Genomic DNA, 14,298 nt, shown 5'->3' on the forward strand with positions numbered 1-14,298 from the left:
AAGTCAGTGTATCAAATTCTTCATTGTTTAAGATTTTATTAATATATTACATGACATAAAAATGTATACAATAGTATAAGCATTGTTATACACTATAAATGATTAAACATCGTGAAATAAAAGTATATGAATATAAGCAATATATGTTGGAATAAAAAGTGACATCATCAGCAAATGTTTTTTAAAGCAAGGGTATTTGCATACAACAGTATGTTTAATTTTACTTTCTCTTACATTTTTTTATTTTACTGCCCAATTCTTTATATTTTGTGTCAGCAGAGTTGCTAAGCAAATAAATAGAACACTTTGAATAGTCGTTTTAAGTTTGTTTGTCCTCATATATGACGTGATATATCTTATACCCTTCATTTGATAAAAAAAATACCCTTCATTTGATAAAAAAAAAACTATTTTTAAACATTTTTTTGTATGAGGCATGTTTAACATATTCAACAAATTGCATCAGCACCTTGAATGGTGGTAAAAGTACCGGAATGGTCAAGTACATGCTTTGGTAAAGTTAACGAATGGTGAAGTACATGCCTTGAGGTACAATGGCTTATTACGAGCATCAATTTCGTTTCTATTACATCTGTACATAATTTAAGTTCTTTTAATATTCTCCACAGTCATATTAAAAGGGTAGATACATGTACATCAAACCACATAAATAATATTTCTCCTAACACAAAGATTTTCCGGACACCATATTTTGTGAACACGTGTACGGCAATTCGAGTCCTCTTCTAAGTAAGTTTGTCAATTCCACACAACCGTTGCAACACGCTGCAAATGGGCTGATAAGCACATATAGAATTGCACATAAAAATCCAATAGGAAATCCGAAGAAAAATAGGATTAAGAACCAAATAATGCTCCAAAACCATCTGCAGTCCGCCATATTGAAAGTCCAGTTCCGCTCAGGAATTCAAAACGAAGCTATGATCAACCTGGAAATAAAAGTCATGCGTGTTGAAATACGTCATATTATGATGTAAATGTATTTTATTAAAGTAACGCCATTGACACCCATCAAAGCACGTTGGTCAAACATACATAACAAAGATTTATTTTTAAATTTATAATAATAACAACAGCATAGCCATACACAATGACTTACGTTGAAAAAAGTCGTATAACTATAAGTACATACACAGTTTTATAAGGAAGAAAATGTATCACTGCCAGTTTCTATTTGTATTACAACAGTATGCAAAGTGAATCTACTTCCTACTTTTTCTTTAAATTAAAGTACTCCTGTCTTTGTTTCTTTCTTGCCTTTTCTTGCATTGTAATTTTCATCATTAAACCATTGTTTTTTGTTTTGATTTATTGTGTATATATACTTGTCAAACCTTTTTATCATTAATTGTTTTCCTATCTTTGTCGAATATGTTTATTACTCAATTTTGTATAATTTCCATAAATGCTGTTACTGACTCATCGACGGTTGTATTATGAATCTTGTCGCTCAGTGAAGCTAATCCGATACAACACCTTAAACCACGAATTGGCACATGCGTAGCACATAAAGACGTCCATTACTACATGTGGTCAATGATGTTGCGGGTAAATCAATTATGGTGTTTGCATTATTGTAGGCCAATGACAATCAAAGATTGTTCAAATGTTCTGTTCATAAACTTGACGTAGATCGATTCAAACGAATGCATCAACAAGCAGCAATAAAGATACCAATTTTGAAGAACTACCTCGCCTTGTGATCGCGGTATGCCCGCTCTATATTCTGTAGATTACCAAAATTGAACTGCAACCTAAACATAGAGCCGTTTCACTAAGATGCAAGTCGTTAACAATGATATGTTAAGAGATCCTATGTCAGAGTCACAATATAACGATTAAGTGCAAAGCACATGTACTCATCATCCAAGTATGGAGTATTTGCTTCCTGAACAAGTTTTTTTATGTGGTTTTATAAAACTAGATTTTTTCACTTTACTTTGTGTTTCAGTAAAACGAATAAACTACCGTAATTTTACGTTTACATTTAGTGAGAAAACAACCATCCATCATACGTCTCTACTAAAACAGACTTGCACATCCATCCAATAAATATATGTAATATTAACGAAGTTCTAAAGATTCAAAAGCTAATACAAAACTACCTGTAGTAAGGAGGTTATCCAACTTGCAATAAATACCAAGGTTTGCAAGGAAAATCGTTACGATGTGATCGCGCAACGTCCGGGAGTGAAACAGATTAATAATGATTGTGTTTCGACTTCCCCCTGTGTTAAACTCTCTATGTACAGTGTTGCACACTCACTATCGACGTTTATATGAGCATTTATACAAACGGTATGAGTGTGTGCGACATAATCACATCGTTTAAGTAATACTGTTGCTATGCTTCCTCGGTATGATATTCTTATTATTTGTAAAAATGGACATAAGCAAAATATACAGCCGTGCTCAGCTCTGTGCGTAATTGACCACAGAGAGCTGTCATCAGGTAGTCAAACGCATACACTTATCTTAAATATTATTTAAAGGGTATAAGAGAAGATATGAAAAAATCCATGTATATCGAACTTAAAAAGTCGGACGAAGAATCATTCTTTATGCATGCGGCGGTCACACATTGTTGATTATGGCTCCCGTTTGAGTTCAGACAGCGCTACGACACTAAAAGAGAAAAAAAGTCTGTTGACTATCCTCAATGATCTGGAATGTCTTATCATGGCTTGAATGAGGTCGTATACGTTCGGAACAGAGTCCTACGGATCGGGAATGGTTCGGAGAGGTCTGCCATGTATTCCCGACAGTTAGGTGCGCCCCGTAACTTTCGGCGGCCTATTTTGTCTAGTCGGACTTCAATTTAGACTGTTTTGAGAGGTCCTCCTGTATCGGATCAAAACCGTAATCATGTCCGGTGTTGTCTGGATAGTCTGGACTTTTTTAGCAGTTTTACAAGTGACAGCTGTTTTCAAGTCAGTGAAAAGTATTCATTTCACCATTGCTTAATTTTTTTATTGCCATACGAGTATACACAATACTATAAGTAATGATATACACTAGAATTGATTAAAATTTAATGTATAAAACCATAAGCATTATATGTTGGGGTAAAATGATGAATTCTTAAACAACAAGTGTTTTGAAGCAAGGAGTTGGGCCTGATATCTTGTCTAACCTAATGTATAATTTTACTCTCGTGGGGAGGTTTTTTTTCACAAATTTATTTTGTATTGATCAGCTGCATTGCTTAGAAAATAAATGTGTACTTTCGTCATATGTTATGCTAGTGATATATCGCCCATCTAACGAACCTTTTATTTCAACACTTTATATGAGGCATGATATACATGTACAGTAAACAAATTTCATTAGCATATTTAATGAGGATAACGTATGATAGAGTATGATAGACTACATGCATGCCTGGTAGAAGAGCTTTATATGAGCATCGGCTAATTTCGTGACTAAACATCTTCTTTACAGTCGCATTAAATACGCTGATTCTTGTACACGTATTAACCACATATATAAGATGTCTCTTAACACAAAGGTTTTCCGGACACCATATTTTGAGAACAAGTAAACGGCAATTCAAGTCCTCTTCTAAGTAAGTTTGTCAATTCCACACAACCGTTGCAACACGCTGCAAACGGGCTGATAAGCACATATAAAATTGCACATAGAAACCCAATAGGAAATCCGAAGAAGATTAGAACAATGAACCAAATGATGCTCCAAAACCACCCGCAGTCCGCCATATTGTTACGTCACACCTGCAAGTATTTTTTTCTCGGTTGAAACCAGGCTATAGGCCACCTGCAAAAAAAAAAGAGTCAAACATCCGCTTTAAAAAAGGCTTGTATAACAATTGTTGGAAAATAAGCTTGCCAATTCATAGTCGTGAAAGGCTGGATTAAGATTGAAGGTGACGCCATATAATCATTTACAAGCTGATGGCTGATTATTTATATGTAAACAGTAAACAAATCATACGGAACCAAATCTATAGTTCAGCAGTTTGAGTTTCTGTTGTTGTTGTTTTTGTTTTTTAAAAATATGACGTCATATTTTGCAATCTTTCGAGGCTGAAAAAAGCTTATTTTTTTCACATTTTCCATCTGTACACATCAAGTCCTTTCAATTGATACCAACCGACAAGTGGTTACCAGACATTCATTTATTTTTAAAGGAACGCAATTGACACCCACAAATTAAGACACCTCGGTTAATTAGAGCTGCACTTTCACAGATTAACAGTTTTGGCATTTGTTTTATTTTTTTCCTCAGAATCAGCTGTTGTTTTTTTTGCATCAATGCCTCCAGTGTTACAATATAGCTCACAGTAGAACAGATCTCAACTGTTTGGAAATCTGCCGAATTTTGTTTGCTTTTAGCCATACACCATACAATTTAGAATAGAAATACGAAAAACAGCGATTTGATATTTTGTTAGCAGTCTTATACCACTGTTTCCCAGACATTTTGCACACGATTTTGGATCATTTCAAGATAAAAAAATAAACAAGAGGGCCTAGATGGACTTTATCGCTCACCTGATTGGACAAATGGTTCTAAAGTTATTGATCGGAGGTGAAATTATAATAAATCCTGTTTTTAAACGGGTGTATTAAAACATGTGTATTTGTTTAAAAAGTTATTTTACTTGTTACAAAACAGAACATTGTTATTGTGAATGACCTCAAGAGGTTTGAAGTCGATATTATCAATGACTTGAAAAACAATAAAATAATTATAAATAATTGGGAAAAATGAGGAACATTTATGTGAAAATATTTCGAAAACGGGGCAATGGTTTCTAAAGAGAAGTTTTCCGTCTAGACATACATTGTTTCGTGAAAACTAGCCCCGCCCTTTGCGGCCATGACTTTTTATTAATCACAATATTATTAATTATAAATATATATAAATTATTTTAGAATCGGACCAGCGGATTATGAAGATAAGTTTTCCATATAGTCATATAGTGAAAAGTAGCCCCGCCCCCTGGTAGCAATGTTTTTTTACGAATCAACACACGGTGAAATAATTTGATACAGGGCAACTTTCTGTGAAATTATTTTTAAATCGGGCCAGAGAAGATTTTCCTTTTTTAATTTCGGTTTAGGATTAGGATTACCCATGGAACATTCATGTGGACGGACGGACGACGACGGACAATGACCCTATCACACACTTCGTGCTTAGGTGGGCTAAAACAGTTGTCAAAACTGTCAATCTTAAAGAGTGCAGCTTTAACAATAAACCCTGAACACACACTACGTTCAATAATACTACCCATGGACGAGCGTTGGAAAATCAATGTTCAAATGTTCTGTAGCAGTTTTACCATTGTGATGTAACAGATGCTAGTCTTGAACAATGCAGGCCTTATATTGATCCATGTGTCACAATTCACAGGATAAAGCAATAGCGGATCTAGGGGGCTCATCCGGCGCCCCCTCCCCCTAAACGCACCATTTCGGACAAGATATTGTTAACAGTTTTTCTTTGGGTGTACCCATAAGCACTCATGCTCACACTTTAATCCAAATACATTTCGGTTCTGAGAAAAGAGGGCAAGTCAAAAGGCTACGCCCTTAAGTTACGCCCACTCAAACGTCAACTCCTGGAGACGCCTCTTATTAAGTGTTGCAAACCACATGTACATTGTACTCACCATCCAAGTGTGAAGTATTTGCTTCCTGAATGATTTATCGGATCTATCAACCTATTTTTTCTGAACTTCACTTGATGTATAAGTAAAACGAAGTGAGAAAACAATTATCCATCACACGTCTACAGGTACTAAAAATACTAACACAGTTAATAAGTCACACATATGTATGCTATCGACTAAGCTCTAAAAGATTTCAAAGCTTGTATAAATACCTTGTTGTATGGATGTTATATCCCTCTTGCAATAACTATCAAAGTGCCAGGAACGCCGTTGAGATATGATCGCGCAACATCCGGGGAAAAAACGGTTGAATGATGATTGTTTTTAATACGATCTGCAGTGTTGCATTCACTCACTTAAACGCTGTGATCGACGTTTATACGTGCATTTATACAAACGACCTGAGTGGGTGCTAGGTAAATTAAGTTATGTTGTTGCTTTACTTTTATATTGTGTGTTTTTACAGACGCTTATATTATTCGTAAAATTGGACACTCATGAATTAGCAAATTTAAAAGCTATGGCACGGCAAATCTAGATGAATTCAGATATTTGAGCTCTTCAAATAATTATAGATCTCTTCATTTAAGAGAACTCAAATCGAATTAATAATAGCATCAATTGAATTGATTTCTACAGATCATTTAAAGAACTCTACAATTCAAATACCTCCAAATTAACTGAATTGAAGAGCCCTCCTCAATTGAAATAGAGCTATATCCGACAGCCACCTCTCTAATAAAAGTGGCGATATCTCCAAATCATTAATAAATATTGTGTTGATTTAAATTTAGCCGAATTAAAGCTTTCAATAATTGAATTTAATGGCTCATTAACATTAATAGAATAAAGACTAAAGAGCTATCTTCAAATCAATCATGGATAAGAACGGATTTATTAGAATTGGAGCCATGTTGACCGCATGCATGGTTCGTGATAGTAAACTGTATAATTTATTTCTGATTGGTTGTCGTAAAAGGACGTAACGACGGTCACGCTTACACATGTACTATTTAAACTCATTTACCGTCATTACCATGGACGCAAATATTTGCTAAGATTTAAGCTTTTAGGCGCACGAAAAATGTCTAAACCTGCATCTTTTAAAAACTTATTGTGTTATTCATGGACGCTGTAGAAAGCGACCGAAAATTTCGCACCAAAAATGGCACAGGAGTTCAAACAGCAAAATTGGTGTTGAAACCACAGATGATACGAAGATTGCTCCGGGAGTAGACATAGAATAGTGTTCTGAGAGTTGTTGGAAGACGAATTTGCGTGGAAGAGGCATTCACTGATATGGAATAGAAGTTCTTTTCCTTTACCAGTTTGCCATTTTTGTCTTTCACTTGTTTCATGCTACATTTATGTAGAGTCGAGTTTTGGAACGAACCGATCATAAACCGAGCTAATGAGCTCCACGATTTGACTGAGTCACCAAGTGTTATCCCTGACAACATGTTGCCATAAACCATGGTGAAAATCAGCCAGGCGAAAAGAAGGCCTCAGAAATCTAAGAAATTAAGTCAAATTGTCCAAAAGAAGTATGTGTGCAGTTGAAAATTAAACCAATCAACTAAGAGGCAAATGAAATTTCGTTTTTTGATTAAAACAACTTTACAGTATAACACATGAAGTCGCTAGAAGAAAAAATGGTGACTTCCCCGAGGTGGATACCATTGATGGTGTTATGGACAAAGCTGCTACAGAAAAGAAATTGAACATGAAAAAATGATTTGGTGAAAGTATTCGAACAATTCTCTTTGTACTGTGTTTGCAGCCAAAAATTAAGGAGTACAACAAATTTGTTTTAAATACAAATTGAGAAAGTATTGCGGTTTTTGAAATACGCAAACCACACAAATGGTCGTAAAAACGTGAAGTGATTGATATATTCAATGCTTAAGTTTCGGCGAACTAATGACCTAACGACTATACTTTCGCTAAAGCTACAATTAAGTCACTTGCAAACATTTTTAATCGAATGAGAAAGAGTACCACTACAGTCCCTTATCAGAGTATACCTATACAATTATTATTGCCAGAGCAATTGGTATTGTTACACATGTGAAACAAATATACATCTTGAACGGTTACCAGTGACAAAGGTAATTGCACGCTGTCAAAGCCAATAAGAATACCAAGGCTGCCACAAAAGCTCGATTAAAAAAAAAAATACAACTCAAAACTAATATTAAACTTAAGGGATGGCTTGCAGGGGCGAATTCGAGAGTTCCCGTGAGAGCGGCACACTTTGAAAGTGCAACAGAGAACGTACGCTTCCTTCCCAAAAAATACGAACACTACATGTGGTTAATGACTTAATTGGGGCTTAAAGTCGTCCCTAATGAAATATTGAGACATTTGAGTCGGGAATATTGCATTCAAGTCCATTATATTCACTTTGTTACTCAGTTATTGATATAAAAAAGCAAACTTTAACCATTTTAGAGGGGCCCCCGTCTAAATTCGCTAGTTGCTTTAATATTAAAGTTATTGTGCATACTATCAAAAGAAGTTTGACCTCTTTTATGTACATGAAGTTTTACAATTTATGACCCTTGAAGTTTGAACAATCTTCATGTAGATACTAAGTTTTAAAATTCAATGTAATGATTTGAACAGATTTCCAATCTTCCTATCTTACATGCGAGTGACATTTTTAATTTTTTGGAACCTTTATTGCAATAAGGATAAGCATTGTAATGTTGTGAGCATAGAAGCTCCGCCTCTATATGCAAATTAGTAACCGCCCTGCTAAGGCACCAAGGTGGAACCCCTAGAAGTATCAGAGAGGCAGTATGATTCAGACTATTGATGTACTCACATGTTATACACTTGTAGAATAAATGTAGTAAATATTTAAGTGTCTTTATTACATACCTACATTAAAACACAACAATGGCGACGAGGATAAAAGTGTAAAACACATGAAAAGCGGATTAACTGTGTAAAAAAAACTGTGCTGTGTAATTAATTAGTAGGACTGATTATTTACCAAAAAATGGCTCAAGGATTACCAGTATTCCCATCATTCAATGTCACTGAAACAGCAGTGGACAGTCGCTGGAAAAAGTGGTTAGGTCGACTAGAAATCATGCTAGTTGGTATGGATGTCAAGGACGCTAAACGCAAAAGAGCGTTACTTTTGCACTACGCTGGTGAAGATGTTTATGACATTTTTACAACACTTCCAGACGTCGAGGAAACGTTTGACGCCGCCAAGCAAGCACTAACCCAGTATTTTGCACCCAAGAAAAGTATTGAGTTCGAAGTGTACAAGTTTCGACAGGCAAAGCAAGAACCTCACGAAAACTTGGACAGTTTCCACACACGACTCAGAAAGCTTGGAGAACACTGCGAGTTTGCAAATACAGACAAGGAAATTAAGTCACAAATAATACAAGGCTGTACGTCAACAAGACTAAGGCGCAAAGCGCTCAGATCAGAAATGTCTTTAGACGAAATAATCAAAGAAGCGCGATCTCTAGAACTATCTGACAAAAACGCAAGCGAGATAGAACAATCAGCCAACCACAACAACAGTTACAACACCTGTACAATCAGGCAAAAGCGAAAACCAAACCATCGTCAACAACGACAGTCTACCAACACTTACCGTCAATCACAACAGAAAACACGAAGCTGCAGAAACTGTGGTAAGGAGTATCCGCACATGAATGGCCAATGTCCCGCTGCCGGCAAAATATGTAATTTTTGCAAGAAAATGAATCATTTTGAGATTGTTTGTCGTTCAAAGCACAAACAGTCAAGGCCAGTGCATACATTGGGTACCGATAATTGTTCAGACTGTGAAATTTCGGACAATGATAAAAGCAGTAACGAATTTGCATTTGGACTTGCAATAAATTCAAACAAGCCAGACATATCATGCAAACGACTTACAATCAAAGTCAAAGTCGAAGGTCATGCCCTAAAAATGCTCGTAGACACAGGGTCATCGATAAATGTCATTGATGAAAAAGCATACAACGCCATGAAACCGAAGCCAAAATTAAACAAAACGGATACGAAAGTATACGCATACGGTTCAATTGAAGCTGTCAAAATTATGGGCCAGTTTCAAGCAATGATAGAAACCAAAGACAAGTTTACGACAGCCATGATATACGTAACGAAAGGAAACAGTGGCAATCTGTTATCATACTCTACATCAGTGTCACTGCAAGTCGTTCCAGAAATATATTCAATGACAAGCAAAAGTGAAATATGCGATAAATTCCCGAAGGTATTCACAGGAATTGGGAAATTGAAAGACACACAAATTGAGTTATTTGTAGACAATACAGTTCAACCCGTTGTGCAACCACATAGAAGAATACCATTTCACCTTCGAAAACAGGTGGAAATTGAACTCAAAAGGCTCGAAGACATGGATATAATCGAAAAGGTAGATGGACCAACAGACTGGGTATCACCGATTGTCGTAGCCCCGAAACCGAAGAGCAAAAACAATGAAATACGTATCTGTGTAGACATGCGCCTCCCTAACGAAGCCATTAAAAGGACTCGACACATTATACCGACAATAGACGATCTTATTGTGGACTTAAATGGTTCAAAAATATTCTCAAAATTGGATTTAAATCAGGGATACCATCAACTTGAAATCTCAAAGAAATCACGCAACATAACCACATTCACTACACATGTTGGTCTAAGACGATACAAAAGACTAAACTTTGGATTAACATGTGCATCAGAAGTTTTCCAAAATGCAATACGGACCTCACTTGAAGGACTTGAAGGTGTACAAAACATCAGCGATGACATAATCGTGTATGGCAGTTCGCAAGAGCAACACGACCGTAGACTGGCAGCCGCCCTACGACGTCTACAGGAAAAAGGCCTCACACTGAACAAACAGAAATGTGAATTCAACAAGAAAACGCTTGAATTCTTCGGCTATATTTTCAGTGAAAACGGATTTTCTGCTGACAAGAAAAAGTGTGAAATAATCAAAAACACACCTGCTCCACAAAACGCATCAGAAGTACGAAGCTTCCTCGCAATGACAAAATATGTCTCCAGATTCATACCAAACTACTCCACAACGACAGAACCTTTGCGAATGCTCGTGAAGAAAGATGTCAAATTCGTTTGGGAAGAAAGACAGCAAAATGCTTTTGATAAACTCAAATCGGATCTAAGCAGTGAAACTGTAATGACATATTTCGATCCAAAATTGACAACACAAATTGTTGCAGATGCAAGCCCCGTAGGCATAGCAGCAATCATGCTTCAAGGAGGGAAAGTAGTTAGCTATGCAAGCAAATCATTAACAGATACCGAGAAAAGGTACTCTCAGACCGAGAAAGAAAACTTAGCTATCGTATGGGCAATTGAACACTGGCATATATACCTCTTTGGACACAAATTCACCGTCATAACAGACGCAAAAGCGCTTGAACACATATACAAAAACCCAAAGTCCAAGCCGCCAGCCAGACTGGAACGGTGGCGAATGAAAATGCAAGCCTATGATTTTGATGTCATATACAAGCCAGGTGAATCAAACATGTCAGACTACCTAAGTAGGCACCCTGATGTCACAAAGACGAAAGCAAGCAACGCAGGAAAAATCGCAGAAGAATACCTGTCATTCATTACATACCATGATGTTCCAAAAGCGATGACGTTGCATGACATAATCAATGAGACTAGCAGTGACAACGACCTACAACAGGTGATGCAAAACGTCAGACAATCCTCGTGGAAATCAAATTACAAAACAAATACGGTACTAGATACACTTGCACGTGTGAAAAATGAACTGACAGTTGTGACGTTCAAAAACGGCGAAGTTCTCTTGCATGGAAATAGAATCGTGTTACCTAAACAGTTGCAACAGAAGGCTATTTCAATAGCACACGAAGGACACCCAGGAATAGTTAGGACAAAACAACTATTGCGCGAAAAGGTGTACTTTCCAAAAATGGACAAAATGGTTGAGGACTTGTGTAACAGTTGTATTCCCTGTCTCGCAGCAACTGATAAAAACTCCAGGGAACCACTTCAAATGACTGAAATGCCAAAACAGGCATGGGATTCAGTGAGCATGGATTTCTGTGGACCATTTCCTGATGGAAAATATCTTCTTGTTTTGATTGATGACTTTTCAAGATTCCCAATTGTTGAAATAATAACATCTCTTAATGCAAAATCAGTTATTGAGAAGCTTGACAAAATATTCTCAGAATATGGAATACCTGAAGTACTGAGAACTGACAATGGACCGCCGATGAATAGTGCAGACTTTCAAAACTTTTCAAAACAATTTGGTTTCAAACACAGAAAAATAACCCCTATCTGGCCTCAAGCAAACGGAGAATGCGAGCGTTTCATGAAAACAATAGGAAAAGTAATTCGTGCAGCAAAAACTCAAAAAGCAGATTGGCGCACAGACATGTATGCATTCGTACGCAACTATAGAGCTACAAAACATGCGACTACAAAATACAGTCCAGCAGAACTATTATTTGGAAGACAGATTAGAATAAAATTACCATTTGCACCATCGAAACCTTCAAAGGAAAATGTGCAAGTCAAAGCTCGTGAAAATGACGCATATCAAAAAGCTAAAATGAAATCGTACGCGGACGCAAAACGGCATGCAAAGCCGGCAACATTTAACGTTGGCGACTCTGTACTTGTCAAACAACACAAAACAAACAAGTTCTCCACACCTTTCGACAGTCAGCCATATAAAATTACAAAGATTAACGGTTCGATGATAACAGCGAAAAGAGGGGACAAGTCAATCACCCGCAATTCGTCCTTTTTCAAGCTGATAAGGCTACAATACTCCGACAGCGAGGACGACTTCGACGACTTCTACCGTCCTGGCACTGTACGTACGGACGAACAAGAGCCTTCACAACCGATACGTTCATTGCGAAATCGATACCCCCCAGAACGTTTCCAAGACTTTGTGCAAAAGTGATTTATTGTGAAAAGGGCATAATAATCCCTTTATGGATTTAGATTAATTTACCAATATGCGCATTCTTTGTATGTTTAAGAAATGGAATATTTGTTTACTTTGTTATCATTTTAATTCAGGTCATTTCGATGCTAGTGCAAATTTCTTTATATGTAACAGTGTAATTCTAGTGACCAGTCTATATTTATTGAACAGACTCAACTTTCTATCGAAAACTGAGTTACCTGGAATTCTTTGGAATTTACAATCCTCCCAGAGACATGCTATTAATCTCAGAAAACGACCAGTGTAATGACAAACAGATAATTTGTTTTCAAAAACTTTGTGGTGAATCAAGCAATTAGTGCTCACCGCTGCCATAAATCTGACACCGTTGGACATTAGCTCTATCTGACACTGGCCATAATGCCACAATTCGTAAACTGCCAGAACATTAACTACTCTCCTAATGAATTGACTATCATGTGGTTAAACAAATTTAATGATTGAAATTGTTTTAATATTAAACTAATCTTTGGCAGATGCTGAAAGTTTAAATCTGAGAAAAGATGGGATGTTATGTTGTGAGCATAGAAGCTCCGCCTCTATATGCAAATTAGTAACCGCCCTGCTAAGGCACCAAGGTGGAACCCCTAGAAGTATCAGAGAGGCAGTATGATTCAGACTATTGATGTACTCACATGTTATACACTTGTAGAATAAATGTAGTAAATATTTAAGTGTCTTTATTACATACCTACATTAAAACACAACAAGCATCTAGATATTTTAAATATCTAATATATATCAACTGTTCATTTTTCAAGCACTGACATGGGGTTATACGGTCAGTATAGAGACTTTTTTGTTGTGTCACTCTTACTCCGTATCAAATTTTCAAAACGTTGATCTTCTATTTCATGTTGTGCATGACTCGACACAATTCCAGGTGGGCGGATGAAATACATGAATCTAGTTACCGTTAATTCTTATTGTAAACGATACACATTAAACCGGAGTATGGGTTCTAAAGTGTACATGCATACTTCAGGCGCGTAGCTGTCTATACGCGAGTATGCGGCTGAATCCACATGATTCTGACAAAAAAAAAACAGGCTGAATCCACATGATTCTGACAAAAAAAAACAGCCTAAGTTGCAGTATGCGTATTTGACTACATGATCCTAACACTGTTTATTTTACAATACTAACACAAGCACCTCACAACGCCCAGAATGCACCATGGTTTTCAAAATTTTCCGAGCACAATTATGAATCCTCATGAATAGAGGGCTAGATACGCCCCTGTACTTGCTCATCTAAACCAGTTACCCAAACAATGTGCAATAAGATGGTGTATGTGTGTATGCATATGCAATAGAAGGGACACAACCTGAACTCAACATTAGTGTTTCAGCTAGTTATAGAAGGATGCTGCACCATCAAATTTGGTACCTCAAGACAGCATGGGCACCCTTCTACCTTCCTAAAATTTAAGATAATCACATTTAATGTTTTGAACATACGTTTTATTATGGTTATGAATACATTCAAATTTTACTATACAGCTAAAACCTTATATTTCTTCAAATTCAGTTCCTTCCATTTTTCTGGAATTATCAATTTTTCATCTTTTTACAGCCTGACACAATTGGCCCTTTTCATGCCCCTACCACCCTGTCCATTGTAAAACCTGGTT

General features: G+C 36.6%; 1 protein-coding gene and 2 long non-coding RNA genes across 3 annotated transcripts; 1 reads left to right on the forward strand and 2 right to left on the reverse strand.

Annotated features, from left to right (window-relative positions):
* Positions 1–16: 16 nt before the first annotated feature.
* LOC128209758 (uncharacterized) lies at positions 17–2,424 on the reverse strand. The gene is made up of 2 exons (XR_008257059.1): positions 2,127–2,424; positions 17–950 (listed from the first exon to the last, which is right to left on the reverse strand). It is a non-coding gene; the product is annotated as an uncharacterized LOC128209758 (long non-coding RNA).
* A 612-nt stretch (positions 2,425–3,036) lies between these two features.
* LOC128209467 (uncharacterized) lies at positions 3,037–6,054 on the reverse strand. The gene is made up of 2 exons (XR_008257001.1): positions 5,869–6,054; positions 3,037–3,795 (listed from the first exon to the last, which is right to left on the reverse strand). It is a non-coding gene; the product is annotated as an uncharacterized LOC128209467 (long non-coding RNA).
* Positions 6,055–8,660: 2,606 nt separating this feature from the next.
* On the forward strand, positions 8,661–12,620 carry LOC128208458 (uncharacterized protein K02A2.6-like). The gene has a single exon (XM_052912021.1). It carries the CDS (start codon positions 8,661–8,663, stop codon positions 12,618–12,620), a length of 3,960 nt encoding a protein of 1,319 aa, XP_052767981.1.
* Positions 12,621–14,298: the final 1,678 nt, after the last annotated feature.

This window comes from Mya arenaria, chromosome 11 (genome assembly GCF_026914265.1).
Source record: "Mya arenaria isolate MELC-2E11 chromosome 11, ASM2691426v1".
NCBI lineage: Eukaryota > Metazoa > Mollusca > Bivalvia > Myida > Myidae > Mya > Mya arenaria.

What these genes read in the sequence shown, in the direction of transcription:
- LOC128208458 (XM_052912021.1), top strand. Translation starts at nt 8,661, where the DNA reads ATGGCTCAAGGATTACCAGTATTCCCATCATTCAATGTCACTGAAACA.